The 27,600-nt window shown below is 45.6% G+C and overlaps 4 protein-coding genes across 4 annotated transcripts; 2 read left to right on the top strand and 2 right to left on the bottom strand.

Moving 5' to 3' along the window:
* Positions 1-2,997: 2,997 nt before the first annotated feature.
* Positions 2,998-3,861, top strand: JR316_0005570 (Glutathione S-transferase; the record flags this gene model as incomplete). Its single annotated transcript, XM_047891327.1, has 5 exons — positions 2,998-3,168; positions 3,227-3,423; positions 3,477-3,591; positions 3,644-3,744; positions 3,798-3,861. 5 exons carry the CDS (start codon positions 2,998-3,000, stop codon positions 3,859-3,861), a joined length of 648 nt encoding a protein of 215 aa, XP_047748676.1.
* A 3,719-nt stretch (positions 3,862-7,580) lies between these two features.
* On the bottom strand, positions 7,581-8,462 carry JR316_0005569 (uncharacterized protein; the record flags this gene model as incomplete). Its single annotated transcript, XM_047891326.1, has 7 exons — positions 7,581-7,636; positions 7,685-7,710; positions 7,765-7,875; positions 7,909-7,967; positions 8,091-8,214; positions 8,283-8,317; positions 8,379-8,462. The coding sequence occupies 7 exons, from the start codon at positions 8,460-8,462 to the stop codon at positions 7,581-7,583; spliced, it is 495 nt and encodes a 164-aa protein (XP_047748675.1).
* A 9,369-nt stretch (positions 8,463-17,831) lies between these two features.
* On the bottom strand, positions 17,832-18,704 carry JR316_0005568 (uncharacterized protein; the record flags this gene model as incomplete). The annotated part of the gene is made up of 1 exon (XM_047891325.1): positions 17,832-18,704. The coding sequence occupies one exon, from the start codon at positions 18,702-18,704 to the stop codon at positions 17,832-17,834; it is 873 nt and encodes a 290-aa protein (XP_047748674.1).
* Positions 18,705-24,801: 6,097 nt separating this feature from the next.
* On the top strand, positions 24,802-26,777 carry JR316_0005567 (uncharacterized protein; the record flags this gene model as incomplete). The annotated part of the gene is made up of 12 exons (XM_047891324.1): positions 24,802-24,875; positions 24,937-24,961; positions 25,018-25,071; positions 25,131-25,144; positions 25,199-25,297; positions 25,923-25,965; positions 26,022-26,122; positions 26,180-26,239; positions 26,288-26,315; positions 26,392-26,449; positions 26,510-26,682; positions 26,739-26,777. The coding sequence occupies 12 exons, from the start codon at positions 24,802-24,804 to the stop codon at positions 26,775-26,777; spliced, it is 768 nt and encodes a 255-aa protein (XP_047748673.1).
* Between the last annotated feature and the right edge of the window lie 823 nt (positions 26,778-27,600).

Here is a 27,600-nt window from a genome sequence, read left to right as displayed (position 1 = left end):
TAAACAATTAAAACATAGCGGACTGACTAGTGTAAGAAGGATCGCCACATAGATTGAGCTCCGCGGGTCGAGTGGTGCCTCTTCGACCTGGAAGTTGTCCCCAGAGGCAAAGCTAGTTTGAGAATCACATTGGTTGGTGCTGGAGCCCATTTGTCTGGCGTTAAGAAATATTTAGCCTGGTCTGTGTTGATTCCGACCATCTATTTATGTCAAAAAAGTACGGCACTGTTATGATGGTTTAACAGTCTCCTCAGTAATCGCAAATTACGACATCAATTCAGAGGCTATGTCAGTGAGGCTGAATATGCGTCTCCGAGCGGCGCTAAAACCTCCAAATACCGTAATGATCAACTGTTTGGTTAAAGAAATAACGATTGCCACGGTTGATGTACCGATAGTAGAACAATGGCAGTGCAACACGAGTCGAGATTGCATCGTGAATGTCACTTGCCGGACCGAGTTATGAGTTGAGTGTAATTGACAACATCACTGTATTTCGCACAGAACGTGTATTAAGTCTCTAACAGATAGTCAACTGCGGGACTATACTCACTTATGCATCGAGTTCAGCATCGGATTAGAGCGCATGATGAAGACAGATCAATTGGAGAAGGAAAAGTTGCGACGGCTTGGCGACACACTAATCAGAGTGATTGAATAGGCACATACTCATTAAACTTAATTATGTGCGGTGCTAAAGAATCTCCGTGGGCTATATCTATATGTAAGCAGGAAGTATAATACTAGAGTAGTTTTAATTTAAAAGGACCATTGGAGTTCAGCTTGATGTAACTGCTTCAGTGAAAATACAAACCTAGGAAACATTTCTGAATTGTATAAACGCTGTATGTTCAATCTACTAAGAAAGACCCATTCCTGTTTAATCGGGATAAAGATTAAACAGGAATCTGGGGTATTAACACAGATACCTACCAGATTTACTGTTAATAGCAAAGTTCTGGAAATGATTTCTCTATGTTTTCTGTTTTCGTGGAGAGAACTGAAAAGCCACCTTTTCAAAGTACGAACCCAATCAAATTCGCATCATTTCTCAGCCTCATGCTCAGAGGCTTAGTATCTATTTGAAGATGACCATAGTGATGCTTAAGATATCAAAGCTGTGCCATCAATGACATTCTTTTGACAAAAGAAAACATACAACTGAGTTTAATCCAGTTAAATATAGACTTGCTGATTTACAGAATTTCGCCTTCTTTGTTCAAACTTCAAATGACCACCTTTCTATGTAAGTTTGTTCTTACCTAATTCAAGTTACTCACTGCCTTATGTGTTTCAAAGATCATCTCACAACCTCCAGTCGCTATGCAATTTCTTAGTGAAATTTAAGGGCATTTTGCGAGACTCGTTGACACTGACTGACATTGACATTAGACGTTGAACGCAGTGCGTGATTTTATTTCAAGCCGAGTACTTACAGAGACTGTTTGTTTCTATGCATTTTTGACACAAACGCATGGAATATGTGTTTATAAACGAGACCACATCCGCAGTCATAATTCCATTCTTTTGGTTCCCGTCGCTGTGTGATACAGCTATTTACTATGCAGTTCGTTAAATTCACTCTTTTATCTTCAGCTGCTATCCTCTTCCTCACCACCGGTATAATTTTTACTTTCCTTACTCGAGAGGAGGAAATTGATTTATATAACTCCCAGTCGTTTCGTTTCCCATTAATACCGAATCAGATGAAATCGATATCTATACACGCCAGTCCAGCATTCCAATTGTATTTCCTACTGTATGCCAAGCAACATGCGGGCCACTACAGACGGCAGCTGTGCGATCTTCTCTTCCTATATGTGCAGATCAGCTCTCATGTTTCTTTCCAGAATTGTGGGAACAACCAATGTGGATGCACCCTGACGGCACAGAATTCCATCAATGCATGTGCAGCCTGCATGACGGAAATTCAGAGGACAGCAAACGCGCAGCAATCCATCACCGGGAAACCAGCACCTCCACCAGCGGTTAGTGGTAATGGCAAAGCCGCCACCACAGTCCCCACTGTTGCTCGTTGAGTCATCCGATCGTACCTTGAAGGGTGAAAATCTGACCCTATTTGCGCAGAATACCAAGCGTTTTGTGCAAGCGCTGGATTCCCTATACCGGGGTCTCCTCAAGCGTTGTCTTCTGGATCCCAATCATCTTCGCCTGGGTCGCTGCCACAATCTTCCACTGGAGGCAAGACTACAGGAAGTCAGACACCGAATTCAAACTCACCAGCAAACAGTGAGGGAGGTCAGATTTCGAGCTCCGGTTCACCAGCCAAAGGTGAAGGAGGGTCGAGCGGTACGGGAAGCATTGGTGGTGCTAAAAAAACATCGGATGGAATCCCAGTGGTACGCCCCCCATGGCGCTTAGTTGCATTTTCGTTTGTTTTCCTTGCTATGAGTCGAATGACTCGGGTATAAGATAGGATTTATGATACCCCCTACTCATCATCATTTGCTGGAAATCATCCTAATGAAATTGAGGACGTCAATAACCATAAGACGTGCATTGGAGTATAATTTCTTCAAGTGTGTGCAATGATCTGGGGCCTTCAAATGTCCGTTTTATGTTTGTCGTGAGCGTCTCTTGTCCACCTTCGGATACATGGCTCCAGTTATACCGCACAAAACATCCTGCGAGCAATGGATAATTGCTGGAAATTTCTGTGCATACTTTTGTTTCGTTTCATTAATTATCGGTGAGTGCTGGAAAGTGCTGGAACAGTTCTATCCGGATTCCCATGGCGTCGTCCGTTGCAAGACTAATTATAACTTCCGAGCGCCATGTGACCCACAAGTGCTCTGACCAATGAAACGTCGATGACGAGATTCTAATGACACTGGTATGACTGGATAGGGGCTCAGCTCGATATTTGATTTCTGATCCTAGCCGGAAAGGTATAAAAACAGCCTTAACTGTGGGTCTTACTCTCACTCAACTGCTTTTCAACCCTTCTAACATCCAACGCCTTGATTCAAGTTTACAATGGTCCTCAAATTAGTCGGGAGCCCATACTCAACCTGCACCCGTCGCGTTGCGATGGTTCTTCATGAGAAGAACGTCCCCTTTGAATTCCAGTCCATCGACTTGGCCAAACGTGAACATAAAGCACCGGAGTTCGTAGAGAAGCAACCTTTTGGCGTCGTTCCATATATTGTACGTTCAACTTTCCCTCTTATTTCTCGCTTACGACTCACTCACCCATCACAACAAGGACGACGACGGGTTCATTCTTTACGAAAGCCGCGCAATATGTCACTACATTGTATCTAAATACCCTAACCAGGGAACCCAAGAGCTCATTCCATCGGATCTTAAAGCAAACGCTTTGTTCCAGCAAGCCGCCTCGATTGAATTATCTAACTTCAATGATTATGCGGAAAAGGCTGTCGTTGAGAAAGTCTTTAAACCGTACGTCATGATGTTTAAAACGTTGATGGTGATCTGTACTAATAACATCACAGAATGAAAGGACTTGTTCCTAATACAGAATACGCTGATGGCCTGCTCGCGACCTTAGAAACTAAGCTGGACGTGTACGAGAAGATTCTGAGTAAACAAAAATACCTTGCCGGAGATGTGAGTGAATGATCTTATTGTAACAAATTCTTGGTCTTATTAAATTTTCCAGTCTGTTACTCTTGCTGATTTATACCATATACCCTATGGGGCTTTGCTTCCCAAGGCGGGGTCGGCTGGCCTTGATGTTGAGAAGAGACCAAATGTTGCACGGTATGTATATCAGCAGTTCCGAAATGACATTCACTTATCCAATTATTTTGTAGATGGTGGAGAGATATTACTTCTCGACCCTCCTGGCAAGCAGTGAAAGACGGAATAAAAGTGTAGTTTGTGCTTTGTTTTGTGTAGAGTTTAATATTATATTGTATAGTGTAATTGACACAAATGTAACGGTCGAATGTAGTGGTTCTTCGACAACGTAACGACTGTTCTGTGAGAGCGTTGGTTGAATTAGCGTTTTTAATGGTACCATCGGATGTATCCATCTTCGACCTATGAATGGTCAATGTTCCCGATTCCTCGAAGAGTAAACAGAGCAGGGCCGAGTCGCAAACCTCCAGTCTTCGTAAGCCACCGTATATCGACAGCCCACATCCCTTCAAACAACTTCGCCCTCATGATGATATCAGTCGTTAGTGATGAAGCTCCCCAGATACCGAGTCATTTCGAGTCCATTCCAGTGAGTTTTTGTATGATAATGTACAAAGAAGGAAAAGCGGATGACCCAGGGGACAAGTTTAACTATTGCGTTGTTCTGGATTAGGAATATTTTCAGCAATCATTGCACTTCTTGCGCATGGGACAACTTCTGGACGTGGGCCTCGTCCAATCTGAGTAATTCTCATAGGAACTACACTCGTCTTGGCCCTGAATGTACATTCATCATTTGTCGAAGTTGGTCCAGTAGCTAAATTTGGGTGCAGCTGGTTCGCGTATCTTAATGCCCTTGTTGTCGGAATGGGTAGTTTACAACTTGTATGATATAGGTACCATCGTAAATGGCTTTCTGATTGTCGAAGTGTACGGGTGCTGTGATTTAATTTGGAAAATCTTGCCAAAGTTCACTTTTAATTCATCTGAAAAACAGGGTAAATTAATGTTCGAGCTGAAAATCAGTGTGAGAGCACCGAATAACTCTGCCATAACTGGTAAGCAATTCACTCCATCCAAGCTGGGGGATAAGTGGAGTTATCGTGGGCCGTTTGCTGGTCCCACGACGAACTGCTATTAATGTTCTCGACCGTGATCCGATTGATACCGCCGACACTTCGCAGCTACAATGCCCCGCCAGTGTATATGATTGAGCGCTGATAGATTTGAGGAAGCAGAGCTGCGACATCATAATCGCCTTAAAATGTCTGAATTTCTCCCTCGATTGTCCATTTGAGCGGCGGAGTTGACATATATAAGCATAATTGAAGACTTGTCTTCACATTTCCCTCCCTTCGACCTGGGCCGGGCATTGGATATCCTGCTCCGCTACCAATGGCCTCTGCAGATACAAGTGGCGTGAACCCCTTTCTGGAGCTATACATCGCAGGGATCCGTGATGTCCAAATTATTCGATATGCTAGGCGTGAGTCATACGAGATCTAGGAATTGGGAGGAGGACACATACCCATCTTATCTTCCAGTTGCATCCTTGACAATAGTATTTTTCGACTACAGTACGCCTCCCTCTCTTTCTTTTCCATTTGACAATGATTTCTAATCTGATCAACACCCATCTGCAGTGCTCACCCTCAACAGAGAGGTAAGTAGACATCCTTGTGAAGACGAAGTTCAGACCCTTATTTAGCCCATAGATTAATTTTCTGAGGGCAAGCCTACATCCCTGCCCATCTGTCACTCACTCGAGGCTAACTGGGTCACCAGAGAAGCAAATGGTCTCATATAAAAGTCCTATTTCTGCTTGTGAGTAGGTTTGGAGAGATGCAACCATATTTTCTACCACTACCGGAGATATCTGACGTTTCGTTAGAATCGGTACTATACACTATCCGCAACAATGTAGGTATCTTCATAAATCTGTGCAAATAAAATGATGCTAATACGACTATCTACAGTGCGTCAAGCATTGGTGATTTATCCGACCTAGAAGTTCATTCCAAATACTCATTTTAAGCAGGCTTCTTCAGCCCCACTGTGACTGAATCAGTAAGCTTACCCTTTGAACGTCCATCTTTTTGACATCAAGAATGACATTGTTTCAGTTGTGAGTTTTGCAAACGCCGTGCATCAAAGGATTTGACATGACCGGGTCTTTGTTTTCAATCAAGCTGCAAGTCACATTTATCTATCATTGTCTTTTCTGTCACCGTGTTGATAGTGTTTACTAGGTCTGCATTATTTTAGGTGGGAAGGATGGACTGGAATCATCGGGTACATCTTTACGTCAGGTACCAGTGACAGTACTCAACTTGGGAATCTTCACTGATTGACTCCTTCATCATATGTAGGGATTCTCCAAACTCGGATATTTGCACTCTATAATATGAACAAAACAATTATTTCTGTCCTTTTTGCGTTCTTTACATTATCATTGGCATCTTCCGCTACCATCATGGGGATTTTCCTGTCTGGAATGACAGGTACAGCTAATTTGTCATCAGCAAGCTCGGAAAGATACTCATTCGAGATATTTTAAATTAAGCTCAAACACTTCCTATTCCTGGAGGTTTATTTTGCACATCATCGCAGGTACCAAGCTACCTGTACTCTGTATGGATACCCATTCTCATTTTCGAGTCGCTTCTTTGTGCGATGGCGCTGATACGTGGAATTCAAAACCGACATGCCACGCGATACTATTATGGGGAAAGCCGCCTCCTGGACATCCTTGTATTGGACTCTGTTCTTTATTATATTTTGTGAGCCGCGGCGTTGTTGACAGGTGATCCTATATACTAACCGAGAGATTTACAGGATGGTCTTGACGTACCTAAGCTGTCTTATAGTTGCTCTGGAAAAACCCGTAAATATTTTGTGATATTATCAAGCTTTAATTTTGAGCTAATATAAAGCCTGACAGAACCCCTTCATGGAAATTCCTGTCGGATTCTCCTTTGCACTTGCATCAATTATATGTGGTAGAATGGTCCTTGACATTCACGATAGAATCAAAATCGATGAAGAGTAGAATTATGTTTTAGCGTGACGTTAGGTATTATAGAATCAAAGTAGAGATTATGCACTGTATTAATAGTTGTCCAAGAACATGTTTTTTAAATGTATTGCTATTAAATCTCCGAGATACTCGAGAACTACTATGTTGAACCTACCGTTCACGCTTACAGTCGCTGCGTTTAAGCTTCAAGGCTGAACCAATCAGGTAACGCTCCCAAGACCAACACCAAACAGTGTCTGGTGTAGAGGTGTCAGCCACGGGCTGACCGCCCACCACTGTGTAGAGCTCATGTTCCGAATGATTGTTTATTCCTACGTTTCCGGATTCACTATACAGCAAATCAAAAGGTAGCCCACAAGCTAGACCATTATGACTTTGACGCTATACGGAAGGAGGACGGGGTCAACAGAAATTCATTGACCCGTTTGAGTGTCGTTCGAGATTGATTTGCCCTGAGGCCGACTCACAACTATCCACTCAAGTCGAGTCTAGGTCAGTAAGTTGGTGTCTTTCACTTGCTAGTAGTTTCCTGTGATTTACCCACAACATTTCAGGGGTCACTGTGGGCAGGCTGTCGCTTGCGTCGTATTTAGAGTGTGTAGTCCATCAATAAAGGACTTGCGTGCGACGGCGAATGATGCAGGAATAACGGGTACAGGCCGCCCGACGCCAGTTGTGTGTTCTGAGGTCCAGCTCGTCCACAGTCCATAGTCCCCTCGGAACTCACGGGAAAGCGTAGTGGAATCCCTGATTCATCTGGTAGCGGTGAGAAATAAATGCCATTCAAGTCCCCCTCTGGGGTTCTTTTTCTACAAATGGTTTTTTCTGATAGATTACAGTTGCCTTGACTCATACCAGTATGTGAAAGTGCGATTACAATCTCTTCTGCCTCCGCCATACCCTAACCTATGGCCATTGCTCATGCCTTGTTTGCAATCGACCCTGCAGCCTTGAAAAGAATTCTCAACGGATGTGCTATCGAGATGTCAGAGCAGTTAGGAGAAGGTCGACGACTATACTCACATAGTCCAAAGAAGAACACAGCGGTGCTTTACGGTGCTCATGGTGAGCACAAGTTGTATTCTACGTGATCCCTGACTCACCGAACCCAACCCTTTCCAATCCCGTTAAAATGAATGTAAATTGTGTTATACACGAGTCTGGTCGCGACACTGTAACGAGTCAACCCCTCATCAGCACCCAGAACCAGGAAACTAAATTATTCCCCAGACATCGGGAGCACTCACTATGTCAACGACATCATGTTCAGATATCGGTTATCCAGGCCCGCGATACTCCCGACTATCTGTACACACAATCAGAGGCAAATCAGCCCCTGCCCGCCGAGAAGTTAAAGCCAAACCGGAAACGGCTCTCACGAGCCAGTGGCGACGAGCCACTCGGTTCACATGCGGTATACGATACTCACGATGGCTGCGAACCAGATGGGCATGTTCTCGTTCCCATTCAGATGTGCTCCTTCCATCTGGGCTAGCGTCTGGGAGTTGCTCGCGGTGACTCGCCCTTGCAAGTTCTGAGCCCTCGGAGAGACGCTAAACGCATACCATGGCGTCATTAGTCAATTTGATCATCAAACCCACAAGGGTGGACTCGGACGTACTTGTTATACCCGACTGAGTTGTTGATTTTCATGAACTATGTGTATAACTTATTAGGCATCTGCATCTGCGCGAGCGGCGAGCAGAAATGCCCTCACCCTCAATGAACCAGGATAGAACGCTGAGAACCAAACGGCGGGGATGGAATAAAAGTACAGAGGTTTATCGAGAAGGCTTGCCATTGTGCCAGAAAATGCTTGAGGGGAAATGCGTACTGTGAAAAGCTTCACCGGCCGACTTCTGTCTGCCTTTTTATACTCTGAGTCGTGCGTATTCATTCATGATTTGTGCGTTAAAATGTTTAATTCCGGTAATTTCTTGTGCACGCTTGACTTCGACACGTGAACATTATTCACCCTAGCTCACCTTTATAAGCGAATACCCAGTGACCAAATTCTCGTGTTCAAAATCTCGTGTTCTCGACCTTTGCGTTAGTCTCGTTCCCATCCGTTATAGGGCACGATCTCCCCTCCTGCAAAGGCCCGGGACTAATAGGCGGAGATCAAAGTCGGAGTCAAAAATTCTGCAAAATTTGATCGGGGAGATGTGCCCTACACGGCTTGCGCTCGTTCATATTTGCCAGAAAAATATCTATCAGTAATTATGTTTCCTGTTCATTTTTGACATATTTGCCTGGAATATAGACTTCGGGGTTGCCTAATCAGGGAACCCCGAAGTCTATATACCTCAAAAATACGTCGAAAACGAACAGGAAACATAACTACCGATAGATATTTTGCTGGCAAATATGTATGAGCGCCAGCGGTGCTATAACGTCTGGTGCAATTGCATCAGTAAAGATGCGGACATGTCACGCCGTGCTCATGCATCGACTTGACGCCGTCTAAGTCAGGATTTTTAGTCCAAGGACAACAGTTCTCTTGGTTTAAATATTATATCTTACCATATCTATAATCTCAAGTATGTAAATTGCCCAGTTGCCGCCGAAAATGTCATAAAATTTTCGCTGGAAGACTTCTATGGCTCTAGCCCGTGTACAGGCAACCTCAAGTGTTAAGTGTGAAGATCTAATATACTTAGGCTGAATGGGACAGTAGAATTAGGGCAGAAAGCGAAGGTTTGAAGTTATAGCATTACCAGGCCGGGTACTCTACTCACTCTGCGAGTTCACATTGCACACTCCTTGAATAATTGTCAGTTAGGAGTGGATGCACTAAGACATCAAAATTAGCTTATAGCTATTTTCATATCGATAGACCTATCCGCTAAATTGAGCGATGAAAAGGGAGGTGAGAGTATGACTGATGTGACAAAAGGGGCTGTCCGCATCTTTACTGATGCAATTGCACCAGATGTTATGGAGAGCGATTTGCAACGGTTTTCGTCAGAATTTTTGACTCCGCTTTTATTCTCCGCCGGAGCTCTCCCGAACATCTGGAGCCGAGATTACCTTTGCGTATGTTTCTTTAGGTCTGAGAATGTATATTCAAACTCCGAATTCGGCCCAAACCCGAACCGCATCAACGAACTGAACCCTACCAAAAGCCGGAACAACCGGGATAAATGTCAACTGCAAACTTTTCTGGCCCACCAACGCCGTTTGAATTCAAAGTTTTCGGTGCCTCGACTGACTATGGCGCGATACCGGGAGGGACCACCAAAGATAGCCAGTGATACTTCCCAACAAAAGTAACGTCTTATCATCGTACTATTGCCTCCCAATACTATAGTCCGCCACTTCATTACAACAATTTCCGACCCCCACGATACTCAGTGGTCCTGTTCCGGCAGCTGACACGTTTCTGAGAGCGGCTGGGTGGGAGGGAGTTGATTGGAATCCTCAACATCAATGCATTCGGGAAAATCTCATCACCGGTTCGTCTCACGTTGTACGGCTGTCGTCTGGGCTGATATCATTTGTACTTTTGGCTTTGTGGCATTGTCTAGTTTCAGCCCGCTTGGGTCAATTCTTTCCGTTTTGAACCAATTTTACTGCCTGCAGCTTCAGGGATGCTGAATGACATGCCTTGTGCCTTCGTTGATTGCCTTACATCCGCTTCTACCTTACTTAAGACGGCGGGTTGCGTTTTTGTCACAATTTCCGGCCCTTTCTCAACGTCCATCATCACTCGATATTCGCGGTCGTAAACGGTTGAAGCAGCGACGGCTGTAATGGAGGTGCTTGGGCGTGACGGGGGATCTGCCGTAGTTGAAAGCCTGCGGAACATTCAAATCTTACGGTATTCTCGATGTGCGTCGCGCGATAATGTGCTGCTTAACGTGCTTAACGTGCTTACTCATCCCAGTGGCATGCCTTGCGGTTCTGCTATTTGACCACGGTACGGTCTCTGTGAAGTTATACGCAGATTAAGCTTAACTAGCGTGTAGTGGTTACTATCGATTCAGAGGTACGGATCGAGACTTTTCTCCTGACAGCAATTCACCCCTTTCTTGGCTTAGATCGACATGATTTGGGTGAGTTATTTCTGAAAACTATTCGACTCTTTTTGATGTGCCTTTGTGTAGAGATCTAGATGGACGTCGGTCAAGATATTATTCTTGATTGTATGTTTAATCACATCCTGCGGTCCTGTAGGAACCGGTACGGTGCCAGGGACGGAACAAAGAATGAACAAACCTTGGTTATCCCGGCGACCAGAGGTTGCGTTCGAAAAACACAAGTCCTCTGCCTTGGCGCCGAGCATCAATCACGATCACGCGCGCTCGAATCACGGCTGCCCAGCGAAGTAACGCCAGACACGACCACCCCTATGCTATGTTTCCATCCCAGTTATCTTTCGTCCATTTCACAAGGCTGCATTTTTCTCTTAAAATTTCACCTTTCCTCCTTATCAGCCTATCACATTCTTCTCTGTACAGCGCGCGCAATCGCATTTAAGGTACAACCAACCGGGTTGCAGAGCTCACAAAGCTGGTAGATACGCCAAATTGTAATTGTTAACTAGTATAAGTAGTCGAAGGGGGACCTTGAACGACCCCAGTGGAATATACCCTCTGAACTTTACAGATCTTTTGCTCCTGCATCGCTCTCCAAGCTTAGCTGGCTACTGAAGAAATTCAAGCAACCTCGTACACCACTAACAACAAATTTACCCATCAAATTTCGTTTAATCACTCTCGAGCGCGCTAGTTTGAGTTGTGCCTCTCAGTCCGTACGTTTACGCGTCTAATACCGTCTCGCTCCCGCTCACCTCGACTCCGTCTCATCGTTCGTTTCGCCTCTCGTCTCCCACGTCGTCTCGTTACTCTCGTGTACCTGCCGGGTCCACTGTGTCTGCCTTGTGTCGTCTCCCTCTTTCCTGTTTGTCTTTACAACGGGTAACTCGTTTACTTGAAACCTCTTGTGTTAAACGGTTTCACGTACATAGATTTCACTTCAACTGGAGCCCACCGCGAGGGAGGGGTTTCATTAGGATTACACTTTGGAACACAACACTGGTACACTTCGCTCTGGTCGACGTTATCACCCATATCGTCTGTCTAGAAAGAAAGTTCGCTTCGCGTCGCCTATCGTCTCCGCTGAAATACCACCACTGGATTTCTCTGCCGATATCTCTGCTGCAGATTATTTCTCGCTCACATCTGATACCCCGTCTTCTTCTGAGTCAGACTCCCAATACGACTCAAACTCGCCTCCCCCGCCGCGTTTCATCCCCATCGTCGACTGGAATACAACACCCCATTACCCTAATAACACACGACCGCCAATCATGTCGAACATGCCAGGGAGAAGTCATCACTCGGCTCCAAAGTTTGATAGGACCGCAGCGTCGCTCATCAGATTCCTAGACGAGGTCCATACCCTAGGAACCATTAATTCACTCTCGGAAAAAGATATTATCGAACACACCTTGCGATATGCGCCAGCCGAGGACTATGACCTGTGGGCATTGCAGCCAGCAGCTTCCGGAACAAGCTGGACCGCGTTTAAGCAGCAAATTGTCGCACTTTACCCCGGAGCAACAGGAGACCGAAAATACTCGATAAACGATTTACAGAACCTGGTTGAAGAACAGGCGTCTACCCCTATGAAGACACAAAATCAATTTGGGGAATATTACCGCGCTTTCCTCAAGATTTCTATGTTCCTCAAAGCTAAACAGCGTCTTGTTGACAGAGAAATCAGTAATATGTTTGTGCAGGGATTCCCATTGGAGTTTAGGCGAGAAGTGCGCGAACAGCTGCGACTTCAGAATCCCCAGCATCACCCGGACGATCCATGGACGTTAAATGAGATCTCAGAGGCCGCGGTCTTTGTCCTTTCCAGACACACTTCAACAGCGGCATCCACAGCAAACAAAGAAGCTGAAGAAAAAGGGACGGAACAAACTCGAGTAAAGCAAGAGGTCTTCGACATCTCGTCAATTGCACAAAGCATGTCGAACGTCAATCTGGTAGAAGCAGTCGCGCTCATCATGCAAAGTCTCAATACACGACAGCCAAGCATACAGCCTAACCAAGAAGTCCCGCCGACAACACGAATGAACCAAGGACCAGTCGCGCAGCGCAATAATGACTGTACCTTTTGTTCAGATCCCGGGCACTACATGCACAGCTGCCCGCACCTCATTGAGTACATATCAAAAGGGTGGTGCAAACGGGAACCGCCCACCTTTCAGGTCTCGTTACCAGATGGGAATCGTGTCACTGGAAGAACAGCCTTGGGTCGCAACCTGAAAGAAAAGATCGACAACTGGAGGGCAGTTAACACATCACTCCCATCTGTGTCAGCTAACGTGGTGCAAGTAGAGCCATTATCAGCAACTACACGAGTGGAGGAGATAACCGACGAAGCAGATACCGCCTTTCCAGGACCTACGCAACGCGAAATTGAAGATCTAGAAATGATGGAGACATTGGTTTTGACAACACAAAGGAGGATCGATGATTCACGACGAAGGATGGGGACAGGTGCCTCTGCTGGACCAACAACGAGAAGTCGGGCAAGATTGGGGGAAGCGCAGGGGCTGGCCGCACCACAAACCGGAGGCTCAACAGCCCCAGCGAGCACCTCGAGCCCCAGCGCAGTACCCCAGTACAAATTCGTAACACCCATTGAAGACTCCAAGCTGCTAGATGCCGTGGTTCAACGGACGCTGGGTTCATCTGTCACATTGACTACACGAGAACTGTTAGCAGTAGCGCCAGATGTACGAAAACAGATAAAGGAGCTCATCCAAACGAAGAAAATCTCCACATCCTCCACCTCTGCGTTCAACGTAGCAGTGGAAACGCCAACGATATCCAATCTGCGCTTTGCGATGGACGACTCGAGGCTTCCTCCAAGAAGAGAAGGGCTGGTGGTAGCCAAACACATAGAAGATTTGAGGGCTATTGATGTGTTGCTTGAAGGGAAGAAGTCGGTCGAAGCACTCATGGACGATGGATGCCAAATTGTTGCTCTTAGGAAGGAGTTATGGGAGGAGCTGGGCTTACCCATCCGCTCTGATCATCAAATGAGCATGGTTTCGGCAAATTCTTCAAGCTCGATCACTGTCGGACTACTTCATGATCTCAGAATGACGATAGGCGGCTATATCTTTTATTTGCAGGTACAGGTGGTGGACAAGGCACCGTACGACATGCTTCTTGGGCGTCCATTCCTCACGCTCACCCAAGCGAGTGTGCAACATTTTTCTAACGGCGACTCGCATGTGACATTGGTAGATCCTAATACAAGCGCCGTAATCACCGTCCCTACCAGACCACAAAAAACGAAGAACGGCGGAGCGAATGTGGTGTTTGCAGGGTTTCTAGGCGTGGAGAGTTGGGAAGAAACCCATAAAGATTTGGTCGAGGTTGACGAAGACACGGACGACGACATGCCGGAATTAGAAGAGGTTTCGGATAGCGAGGACGAGGAAGAGACTTCCAATGAGTGCAGACCAAGTGAGGATGGGGAAGGATGGGATAGTGACGAGTCAAGTTTTGGAATCAACAATGAAGCCTGTGGCATAGCAAGGGATGAAGACGAGGAAATGCCAGGACTACAAGATTTGTCGGATTCCGAAGACGAGGATGACGATCAGGACGATGACGACGACGATGACGAATATTGGTCTGGGCAACCCTTTTTCTCACCAAGCAACGTGGAAGTCCTGGCGTACAAGAAGGTTGAAAACAGGGTTAAACCTGTGGCCACCACACTTCCTGAAGATTTTAGGATCGTACGCCAAATACCCAGTAACCCGCTGGAAGATTTACCTAGACTTCCGACACATCCACCCGAATTCTCTCCCGGAATCCGATATACGCAGGAAAGAAAAGACGGGATGATGGTAAATGACGATGGGTTTCTATGGCCTGAGGAGGAAAAACTCGTCCACCACATGATCAAAACGCATGAAGATGGCTTTGCATGGGAGGAGTCGGAAAAGGGGAAGTTCAAGTCAAGTTATTTCGAACCCGTGGTTATACCCACAATCGAGCACGTACCGTGGGTATTGCGCAACATTCCCATCCCAAGAGGGAACTACAACCAGGTCATCGATATCATAAAGCAGAAAATCGCTTCGGGGATTTACGAGCCGTCCAATTCCTCGTACAGATCACGATGGTTCACCGTGGTGAAGAAGGACGGAAAGTCGCTTCGTATTGTCCACGATCTTCAGCCATTGAATCAGGTTAGCATCAAAGACAGCGCCCTTCCCCCCAGTGTAGAACCTTATGCAGAGTCATTCGGAGGACGTGCATGCTATGGGATGTTTGACCTATTTGTGGGGTTTGATCAGCGAGAGCTTGCGGTACAGTCTAGGGATCTCACAACCTTCCAAACGCCTCTTGGAACCTTGCGCCTAACGTCGATTCCTATGGGCTATACAAACTCTATGCAAATTCAACATGGCGATACAACATTCCTCCTACAAGACGAAATACCGCATGTCACACAACCCTTTATAGATGACATTCCTGTTAAAGGACCAAAGACACGATACGAGCTGGCCGACGGAACATTTGAAGTGCTACCAGAGAACCCAGGAATACGTCGCTTTGTGTGGGAACATCTGGAAAACGTGAACCGCGTAATCCATCGCATCAGAAAAGCGGGAGGAACATTTTCTGGACCGAAATCTAACCTTTGCTCGGAACAGGCTGTGATTGTGGGACACGTCTGCAACTATGAGGGACGCATACCGCTCCACTCGCGAGTACAGAAGATCACGGACTGGCCGATTTGCAAAACGGTTACTGACGTACGAGGGTTTCTGGGCACTATGGGGACAATTAGAATGTTTATAAGGGACTATGCAAAGCATGCTAAACCTCTCGTTGAACTCACCAAGAAGGACACTGAGTTTGCGTTCGGGGAAGAACAACTTGCAGCGATGAACACGCTTAAACACCTCGCTGAAACATGCCCGGCAATCCGTGGAATTGATTACACATCCGACAACGAGGTTGTTCTCGCAGTTGACAGCTCATGGATGGCGGTGGGATATGTACTGTCCCAGGTTGGCGATGACGGAAAGAGGTATCCTTCAAGATTCGGGTCAATTACGTGGAACGAGCGTGAACAGCGATACTCACAAGCCAAGCTAGAGCTGTATGGACTTTTTAGAGCGCTGAAAGATGTCCGGCTCTACATCGTTGGGGTAAAAAATTTGGTCGTCGAAGTCGATGCTAAATACATCAAGGGGATGATGAATAATCCCGACATTGTTCCAAATGCTGCTGCAAACCGATGGTTGGCGGGAATCTTACTCTTTTCCTTTGAACTCCGTCATGTTCCAGGGAAGGATCATACCGCTGCGGATGGGTTGTCAAGAAGAGCGAGAGGAGTGGGCGAACAGGAGGAAAGCGGAGAGGAGGCCGATGAATGGATCGACGCGGCTAATGGGTTTGCCGTAGAAGTATTGAACTGGGAGCATACACCGGGACAGGAGGCGATGGCAGCTAGAACGGTTCAACAATTAGGAGAAATACCACTAAGTTCTGTGCCAAGAAGCTAAGGAAATACGTACCCGACGGCAGATACATTCCAAGTCGGCATATCAGTTGATGCCAAGCTCCTACCACGGTCCGAAAGGGGTGTGCAGCGCGACTTGCTGCTCGCGGAGATCCAGCAGTTTTTGGAGAACCCCCTGGTTGGAAGGAAAGATGGGTGGACTGAGCAACAATATACAAGATTCGTGCGGCAGGCTTCTGAGTTCTTCGTCAGCAACGGGACTCTGTGGCGGAAGGACAAGAATGGTCGGCACAAGGTGGTCATACCCTTTGAAAAGCGACTCTCACTGATCAGGATGGCTCACGATGATCTTGGACATAAAGGCGTTTTTTCGGTGCGGTTGAGGCTTCTGGAGCGTTTCTGGTGGCCCTTACTCGATGAGGACGTGAAATGGTACATCAAGACCTGCCATGAGTGTCAGATACGTCAAATGCGAAAGATACAGATTCCGCCCACTGTGTCGACACCCCGCGGCTTATTTCGAAAGGTTTTCATTGACACCATGCTGATGCCAAAGGTTGCAGGGTATCGCTATATTGCACATGCCCGCTGTTCCTTGACATCGTTCCCGGAATGGGCAAAGCTAAAGCACGAAACAGCGGAGCAGCTGGGTAACTTCATCTTTTTGACAATTTTGTGTCGGTGGGGAGCTGTTGAGGAGCTGGTGACAGACAACGCGCCTCAATACATCGCCGCAGTACGTTGGTTAGCGGAAAAGTATGGGATCCATCACATTCGGATTTCACCATACAATTCTCGAGCACAAGGGCCTGTGGAGCGCCGTCACTTCGATGTCAGGGAAGCATTGATTAAAGCCGCGGGCGGAGACGAATCTCGCTGGCCTGACGTGGCCCCATCTGTTTTCTGGGCCGAACGGGTCACTATACAGAAAAGTACAGGCTTCTGTCCCTTCTACCTTGCACATGGAGTAGAGCCGTTACTCCCATTTGATCTGTCGGAAGCCACTTACCTTTGTCCTTGGGATAGTAGCCGAACACTGTCTGACGAGGAGCTGTTGTCACAACGGGCGCGAATGTTGCAGAAAAGAGAAGAAGATCTGGAAGCGGTGAAAGAGCGGGTTGTGCTATCAAGATGGAAGGCTATTGAGCAAAAGGAAGCAGCACATCGCAACAACACCATCGATTTCAACTTCCAGCCTGGCTCTCTTGTTCTGGTTCGAAACGCGGCCGCAGATAAGGATCTCGGCAGCAAAACAAAGCCTCGATATCTCGGGCCCATGGTGGTGGTACGCCGCACAACAGGCGGTTCTTACATACTGGCAGAATTGAGTGGAGCCATTTCAAAGTTACGCTATGGCACAGCACGCCTTTTTCCTTACTATCCGCGGAATCTACATGCAGTACCAGTAACCAAATTGGTAGGGATGACGGAGGATGAGGTCGCCGCCTTGGAACACGATACCAACCCCGGCGAATGACTCTATGGCCAAACATGCGAAATATCTGGTTCAACTTTGGTTTCGGGTTTCACTGGCTCTGACACTCCATTAATACTTCTAATTCTGTTTTACCAACAATTTTCTTTCTTCATGCCATCTTTGTTTCTTCAAATCATTCATCTGTCAACTATAAATTTCGAATCTACCGCTTTCAACCTATCCCTTTCACTCCTCGTTCATCGCCTCGCGTGCTGCTCTTTCCTCCTCTTCCTCGGCTGCAAGCGCAGCTTCGTCGATGGGCGGCGCATGGTACAAGCGGCGGGAAAATACTTCGCCCTCGGCGTGGTTGTGGAGCACTTCGTGATAGGCCGGTGGGTACAGGCGGCGGATCTGGACAAGGCGGATGCGCTGGCGGACGGCTTCAGTCATCTCTTCGAGTGGGCGGTCCTCGGCTGGGGCGTCTGCGTTCGTGTTGTCTTGCCCAGGTGTGTTTGCGGCAAGAAGTCGATGAGCATCTGCAACGGCGGCTCGTGCGCGGCCAAGTGCGTCCCCTGGGTCCATCAGAAGGTACTGACGGTGCACCTCAATGATACTGGTTCGATAATCGTGTTGCCGCCCAAGAACGTCTTGTCTCTGCTTTGCGTCGAGGACCTTGATGTATTGGTCCACACAGTCTCGCCCGGCAGCCTGAACATCACGACGAGGACTCATCTCAATGCGCTCGAAACAGTCACTGAGTATGGCTATATGTGCAACATCGACTTTCCAGGCCATTCCAAAGGTCTGAGCGACCCTATCCACCAGGTACAAGCCTTCAAGCTCTCGGCACAGTTGTTTGACGGGTGCTACGGCTATGTCGCCTCCATCACCAAGCAGCCGGAGTGCGAGGACGCGGGTCAGTGTCGTGCAGGCCTTGTACTCTGCCCGAATGAGTCCGGCAACGAAATCGAAAGTGCGAAAGGAGGGCAGTATGATATAGCGCTGGTCGAGGGGTTCGAAGTCGTCCCCGGGTGTGGCAATGCCCTGCAGAAGATCTATGACAAACGGGCGGTCGCCTTCATCGACAAGCGACAGGATGGTGGTGACGGAGGCAGCCATTTTTTTTGTGGACGATGTTTTGACGGGGACGTCAAATTTAAAGTGTGCGGGAGGTGTAGGAACCGGTACGGTGCCAGGGACGGAACAAAGAATGAACAAACCTTGGTTATCCCGGCGACCAGAGGTTGCGTTCGAAAAACACAAGTCCTCTGCCTTGGCGCCGAGCATCAATCACGATCACGCGCGCTCGAATCACGGCTGCCCAGCGAAGTAACGCCAGACACGACCACCCCTATGCTATGTTTCCATCCCAGTTATCTTTCGTCCATTTCACAAGGCTGCATTTTTCTCTTAAAATTTCACCTTTCCTCCTTATCAGCCTATCACATTCTTCTCTGTACAGCGCGCGCAATCGCATTTAAGGTACAACCAACCGGGTTGCAGAGCTCACAAAGCTGGTAGATACGCCAAATTGTAATTGTTAACTAGTATAAGTAGTCGAAGGGGGACCTTGAACGACCCCAGTGGAATATACCCTCTGAACTTTACAGATCTTTTGCTCCTGCATCGCTCTCCAAGCTTAGCTGGCTACTGAAGAAATTCAAGCAACCTCGTACACCACTAACAACAAATTTACCCATCAAATTTCGTTTAATCACTCTCGAGCGCGCTAGTTTGAGTTGTGCCTCTCAGTCCGTACGTTTACGCGTCTAATACCGTCTCGCTCCCGCTCACCTCGACTCCGTCTCATCGTTCGTTTCGCCTCTCGTCTCCCACGTCGTCTCGTTACTCTCGTGTACCTGCCGGGTCCACTGTGTCTGCCTTGTGTCGTCTCCCTCTTTCCTGTTTGTCTTTACAACGGGGAACTCGTTTACTTGAAACCTCTTGTGTTAAACGGTTTCACGTACATAGATTTCACTTCAGTCCATTTAAGTGCTTACTCATCCACTCAGAATCGCTACTATGTTCTAGCTGGCCTAATGTATGTGCTTATCGCCGGCGTTTCAGAGGCTTGTTGTAGCTGACATCATTTCCTTAGCTTATCGAATTACGGTGAGAACAGTAGTTGGTGCTCGTCATGGAAGTGAAGTCATTTAAACGTTTTGACCAGCATTTTTTAGTTCTAGAATATCTGATCCAGTAAGTATCCTTGTTCTATCAGTCACCAATGTGATTTCCTGGCTAACGGTGATTAGTTGTACGTTAACTTTAGTTATATATTGACAAGTTGACGGCTTAAACTTGATTTAGTTGTAAGTCATCAACTTGTACTCCAGCGACGGTGAAGGTTTATTCTCATGGCAATTAATTTCATGAAAAAAGGTCTGCACTACTTTCGATGGGAATGTTGGAATGCTGTTGTAGTTTTTGTAATCACTCAAGGTCAGTGTTACTCAATTCGTGTAGTGACAATTTGCGTACTAAGACTTGCCAGCAATACTGCAAATACGAATATACGCCTTGTATGAATTAAATAAGAAAGTACTTTCTTTCACAGTAACGCTATCGATGATCACATCGGGAGTTTCTATATGGATTATGGCGACAAGTTCATCCGGTCTAACAGGTACTCCATCTATTGTGCGACACTCTTGTTATTGCACTGAAATTTTTTAAAGCAACGGCGGCGAATATTCCATGGGGCAAATTTTGCAACATGTCGGTCTTCCCGCAGAAAACATATACATTTTGGATTCCCATTCTCCTATTCGAGAGTATTCTCTGTGCTTTTGCAGTGGTCCAAGGTTTCCGCGCGTTCAAATACCATGGATCGCTGTTTAAGCATGGAAATCGTTTGATGGGTGTCCTTGTCCGCGACTCCATGATTTATTATATTTTGTAAGTACCATTTAAGATGTATACCTTGATGAGATCTGACGTATCGTTCAGTATCTGTTTCACCTATCTAAGTTGTATAATCATCGGTTTTAAAAATCCTGTAATTTGTTTCATTTCGATTCTTCATCCGTTTTCTTCGCTGACGTTGAGTGACGAACAGTACCCTTACATCGAGGTCGCTCTCGGTTTCTCTTTAGCCCTGCCATCCCTCCTTTGCAGCCGGATGATACTCACCATTCGCGAAGAAAATATGGAGAAAGAACGTAGTTTTACTACTAGTGGCACGAGTCTCAATTTTTCCCAGTAGTACGTCGTATTTGAATCGACGTGTCAACTAATGACACCCTATTGTACACAAAGGAAAAACGACAGATCCACTCGCGGCCCAATATCGACACACGCCCTTTCTTTGAGGCAGATCATACACGGACGACCTGCTTAACGAAAGTGGACATGAACAGTACTTGCCACGTCAGTTGAATTATCGACCACAGCGACCCCCAGATAGCTTGAGGGTTGAGTCTTCCGACCTCTTCTGTTGATATTGGAAGCTCCCCCATTCGATGCGCGATGAATGGGTTGAAACCTGCCCCTGATGCTTGAGAAGGATTCGAAATTGCGAATCTCATCGTCGCGCAGATCTAATTGTAAAGTAGCGGCATCGTGTTCGGAGATCCTCATACCCAGCTACCTCAGAAGGTTTAGTGTCTGTTTGGTGTCGGTGCTCACTTTGGTAAAGGTACAAGTGTCTACGGTCTCTCTTCTGAAGTGGGAGAATCCCCGTCCGCGTGTTTGGCTACACGCGCCTAACTGGACTTTGATTTGCAATGAGGCATCGCCTCTCCACAAAACTTATGAAACCAAGAACAGAGGTGAAAGGTGGCTGAAAGTGTTCGCGCTAGCGAACGATGAATGCGCTAGGTGCAAAAAGACAGCGAGATGTGTCCAACATCTCCTAGATATACATGTCAGAAGTTGAAAGCTGCATCATTAGCGTTGTTACCTGAGACCCGAAGTCCACTCATTGGCAGTTGCATCGATGTCAATTTCCAAGGTCTGCCGTACGTCAGCGCCCATTTGTCACAGATAAGCATATAAAGAAAACCGTTAAATTCACAAACTAGTGAAGTTGTTGGTTTCCTTGGAGGCTTAAACAAAATCCACAGTAAAGACCGGCTAGTATCTACCATACTCAGATACTACACACGTCGGGATTTTCCGAATGTAAAACTAACTTGTACGGAAGACTCGTATCTTGCACAGATAGTCCAAGTAGAACTCCAAGTAGAAATTTCTCTTACATTTTGAATAAAAGATGAACTTTAAAGTTGTCTTATACATTAAGTACCAGATCAAGGTGTCAGAATGAACTCCAGTTTGAGTGTAAATTAAACTGTAAGAAATGCTCGTATGTTAACTGGAAGAAAAAATACGAGAAGTTTTTCCAGTTAAACTGGAAGACACGCTGCAAGGTTATTAGTCAGGTAATGTAACGTAATTATCTACCCGGGTTAGCTGGAAATTAATCTTATATGTTAATTACAAGTTAGTTTTACATTCGGAAAATCCCGACGTGACAGCAACCCATGTAAAGTGACGCTACATAACCAAACAATGCTGAGTACGGAGGTGAATGACATATTCGCAGAAATGCGCATTCCGTCGGACGACGCGCCAGGCGGTCCTGAACCACCCCTAGAATTGGCTTCATTGGCTGGAGGAGGATTGTTTGAACTTTTACTTGCTCCATTGCTTGAAGAGCTCTCGCTGGACGGCGTCTGAGACTGAGATAAAGCCTGTGGGGAACCAGGGATCGGAAACCCTAATCCAGCACAGAGTTGCTGATACTCTGAAGTATTCAGTTGGTTTTGACGTCAGATGTGATAGATGGAAAACTGTATGGATGCTGTACGCACCTTCAACGCTGGGAACAGGTGCTGCACTACCCTCATCGGTGTCTGGGTCAGTGTCAGAGTCTCCGAAGGCCGATATAGCCGATTCGACTTCTTCATGTCTTATTTCCTCGAGCTCACATGCCTGGCATGCATCCAAGGAGTTTTGTACATCTAAAGTGCATCCACATTGGTTATTCCCGCAATTCTATAGTGTGATTGCAGATGAAATAAATGAATAAATGACTATTCAGTCATAGTTTACTTCTCACAATTGCGTCTTGGAGCGTTTGGCATTCTATTTGACAGACGGGGAAAAAAGGCGAAGTTGTTCTTTTACTAATGACATTTCTGAACCTTCCCTTATGTGTCCATTTAGAAGAGACGGTGACAACTGTGAAACGTTCAAAAGCTGGTATATAGAGTCAATGGAGATCACTTACATATCGATAGGAGAAATAAAAGTATTATAAAACGATTGAGATTGGGGCGACGGCTGATCATAGCAATTATTCAGTGAAAACAGGGGGAAGGAGGAAGAATCGATATAACAATCGACGCTTAAGTATCCATAGCCACTAAAGAGTTGATAATAATAGGGTGAATCAGCTATCATGACTGAAGTCCAGCATAATCGACAATGGCAGTACCTAAAACTATTCCTTCTCTTATAAAACACAATTTGGTGATCCGCTTTCCTGTTAATTTTCACACAATTAACTCAATAATCTGTATGTATCCATACATGTATAGCGACTTCCACAAAGATTCTGAGAATTATGGTGCTAATGTTTTCGTTTATGTGTTATAAATAATTACAAATCACAGGCTTCATTATCACAGTTGGACATTTTGACGTTGTCAGATCCAGGTAATCACTGTGACGCTACGGAGCTATGTAGCTATACTTGTAAATAGTATATATCTATTCATTTAGCCTTTAAAACACTCGAATCCTTGATCGTCATAATTTCGTAAGTGCTATTTGATAGCGTATTAGGGGTATGCGCTCAGGCCTCAGGGCGCGCGTCGCGACAACTACCAAAGCACGGGACTGGAAAATTTAGGAGGCTATGCCTGGCCATTCTCCCAACGAGTTTTTTTTTTGGAATCTGTTTATTATCGTGCAACAAGCAATCGATGTGCTAAGACGCACGGGTGAGTGTTTCTCACCTTTCTACGCTAAGGTATCTACTTTGTTCCCAACGAGTTTCTCCTAACCCACCCCTAACTAATGTTGGCGGTGCTCTTCAGACAGAAAATCGAATGTCACGGATGAAAAAAGGGACCGCAGGATGCTATCTGATGGTATGACAATGCATGTACTCACCATCAACGTGGCAGAATGGTGTCGCTCATATTCGTGTTCATTTGCAGTTGAACTATGTCTCTTGAAGGATGGATTAATGGGCAGCTCAAGCTATAGCTGTACCATTTACGTTTGCCAATCTCTTGTCTTCGCAAGCTGTGGCATGGGAGTGCACGGGAGTATCCGGAGCGAGAGCCACCATAGACGCTCAATGCGGTGCTTTAAGAATAAGCGTTGAGAATGTTCAACGGATCAATGTCATAGCATTGCTCGTCTCCGATAAGATTTAGAGTCATCCAGGTCAACTCTTCATTGCGCCGATTGTGACAGCAAGCTTATGATCTAAACACTTCATCAAAACAAATCATCTGTACAGCATCATGAGCAGGTATTCAACCAAGATAATTCTGCGATTGAAAGTCCACCTCTGATACTTTCTTCTCACATTAGATCTGGAAGCACCTCATTGAAACCATAGTCATTGATTTTTGATTATTCAGAATGTTGGTTTGAATATAGCTGATTTTATTTGGATTTACCACGTTCTCTTGCTGTTGATAGAAACAACATTCATCACGCCACTTCTCGAATGCCGCACAGCAAAAGACAATGTGCTCGATATTTCTGGCTTACGCTTCTGTGACATTCGAGGGAGCCTGAAGCATCAAAGCAACGTAGATATCGGTAATTAATGGCTTCTTCCTCTTTCCATGATATTTTTTATTATACTGAACCTCTTCAACGTTTCGCAATCCATTGGAAATGTTAACTGAGCACCTTTGAGAATGTTTGCAACAGATGCACTTGCGCTTTTACAAAAAAAGGAAAATGGGAATGCAATGGGGTACGATTTCATAGGCTATATATACCTCATCGTTGACACTTGGACAGAATTCTTGATCCTATAGCATGGGCGTCATGGTAAGAGAGTTTCCGTTAGCTGTTCTGATCCTGTGGTATGGATGTGATGAATGCACCACCATCGCGTGGGTATATGTATTATCGATATCCCGCCATTCGGAATGTGGATTTATACATAAATTACTTCCAGACAAGTCGACGATGCTCTTCTAACAACCGCCCTGTTGTTTCTCTGCTTCAAAGATCTACCTACCTCATGGCGTTTCAATTCGATTTGAACCTCAATGATACCTTTGGTGCCTACACCCTTGGTACTTTTGCATCCTCAATGTTAGTGATTCGGGCCTCTGATGCATTTTGAATATTCATCGAATATATACCAAACTCACAGATTGTTTGGAGTGACCTGCTTTCAGGTATGTGTTTGCATTTTGAAGTTTTCATATTTCTATCTGATTGATTGGTTATACAGACCTATCACTACTTCAATACGTATACCGACGACGGAATTTTCCTCAAATTGACTGTAAGGTTTCCATTTCTGCGGTGATATCAGCATTTCATTGTGATCAACGACATACCTAGGTCATCACCGTATCGTCAGTTAGATTTATCCCTTGCTCCGCGATGGATGGACTCATGGTGAAATATAGGGGATTCGAAATGTTGCATGTGGGCTTCAGCATTCATGCTGTATACCACTACCTAATAACGGACTATCTGAGTCCGCTGTCTCTGCTTCGTCCCGTCTGGTGAGTTGTTTCCTTCCGTCTATCCCGTTCACGGTGTTGATGAAATAAGGTCGATAAACGTGTGTCAAATGATGCGTATGCTTCTGAAGTACGTATATGTTACTCACACGATTTTTAATAGATCTTATTTGGAGTCATTGTGATAATTTCGTTTTGTTTCCATCCCGCATTCCATTGACCAATATCTATTTTAGGCAATCGTTGTTCTCGTAGTTCAGCTTTTCTACGCATGGAGGATCTACATTAGTACGTCATTTGCTCATACATCATAAAGTCTGCTCAATTTAAGGCCAATTTAGTAAGTAGAAAGAAAAATCTTTTCATCCCTATAGCCATCGTACGTACTTTTCATTGTTATCAAACATCATAAGTTCCTCACGTCACCGGGCGCCTTCGGCAGACCATCGTGGCGCTTACTCATTGCAGTGAGTATTTACCCAGTTCTGCGATATTTTTGGAGGATTCTAATGTCTGCCCGATAGCTTCGAGTTGGAGTTAGTCCTTGACATATTGAATTCCTCACGGGAATCTCACACGATGTAAGGTAGTTCTTACAGCTGTTCTGTGAGTATTCAGTTGCCCGTGATGATATACGTCTGACGTGAATCTCACACTCTGTGAACAGGTTCCGGCTTCGTAGCCTTTTGGAACTTCCAGGATTACCAGAGGTTTGCAGTGGAATATTATTTTCTCATCCCATAATAACCTCATTCACACCGTCCAGACTTTGGCCAAGATTTCCTTGTCCACCGCGGTAGCTATTGACGTTACGATAGCTGCGACCCTCAGTTATTTCCTCCACAGCAGTCGTACAGGCATCAAACAGTACGTGTTTAGTCCGACTTGAGGTAATTGTGGAATAATTCACCGATTTGTGGTAAGAACGGACAAATTAATCAACCGTTTGATGAAATATACCATAAACAACGGAGTCTTAACAACGTATGTTCTATGTTATGATAGGAACGTTACACTGAATGATACCTGTAGGGTTTTTGATATCATCACTCTGACACTGGTAAGAGATGACACTCGTATATCTCCTTAAGATCCACTTTTTTAAGATTTAATTGCGATCACCCTACATTGTGTAGGTTATTACACGACCCAGAGATCTTATTTTCCTCGCATTTTCTCAAGTTCTCGCTTCACGTATGTTCTTTTATTGAACATCTGTTCATTTAAAAGCTGATATCACTCACACATGATTAGTTTACAGCAATTCCTTTTTAGCCACCTTGAACTCCAGGAGACCTCCAGCTTCATCTCACGCCGTGGTGAATTCCAACGGGATCTCCCTTCAAACTATCCATTTTGGCGCAGTCCCTGGTGCGATGGTTAACAGCGACTCAACATCGTCACCTATAGAAAATGACTCCCATAAGGTATATGGCATTTCGTCCTTACATGTGGACTTCTCACAAAGCCTTGTAATGTGTAGGACCGAATAGCTCGACTTGCAGCTGAACAAGTCGTCTAACAGCGACAAAGCTTCTTGGGCTATATCGCATTTAAAACAACGTCGTGACGTTTTTTTGTATGTATTTTTCTTGATATCGGACTCGGACTTCGACTGTATCATACGCAAAAAACCGTTACCCATGGTTTTTCATGAATCAGTACCTTTTCTACGACCATAAAACATCATCCTACCCATTTTTTGTTATATTTAACTTTATTTTTGCAATAATGACAAAGTATTGGGGGCCAAAACCGCATTTGCACATCATGGATCCCGAAAGTTTTATACACGCAGTGACGTGTTCCAAACGCCACAGCATCTCACGGTTTAGTAGTAGTGACAGCAAGTAGGGAGTAGTGATAAGGAAGCGTTCCCGGTGAACTCAATAGCCAGCACCATCGTTAAGCGGAGGACTTTGATCGCCTTCGTAGAATGATGTCGAGCATTATGGACCGCACTCCACCTTAGACATGTTGTAGGAAAAGCGCAGTAATGCCAACATTAGACTTGTCAGATATTATGAAAAGATGCGCATAGAAATTAGAATAGCATGAGCGCTAGCTTATCATTATTTGTCGGACTCGGTCAATCACTCCCACGAGGGGCTTCCATTTGATCATGAGGCCCGTATTTTAGGCGCCTGCATTGACACGCTCGGTACATAATGCGATGCAGAAGCACTGCATGTAATAGAGTTTCAACAAAGAGACAAAGCTTTCAAAACTGAACAGCAAAATTTGTTATCTACATTCCGTCAATTTGTACAACAAAGGGGTGATCAATGTGGGTAAGTAGTACATTACGTCGATATAGTCGAAGGGAGTGGAAACCCCACGAGTAA

This window comes from Psilocybe cubensis, chromosome 5 (genome assembly GCF_017499595.1).
Source record: "Psilocybe cubensis strain MGC-MH-2018 chromosome 5, whole genome shotgun sequence".
NCBI lineage: Eukaryota > Fungi > Basidiomycota > Agaricomycetes > Agaricales > Agrocybaceae > Psilocybe > Psilocybe cubensis.
Note: the sequence above shows the minus strand (reverse complement) of the source record. Positions and strands in the feature narration are given on the sequence as shown.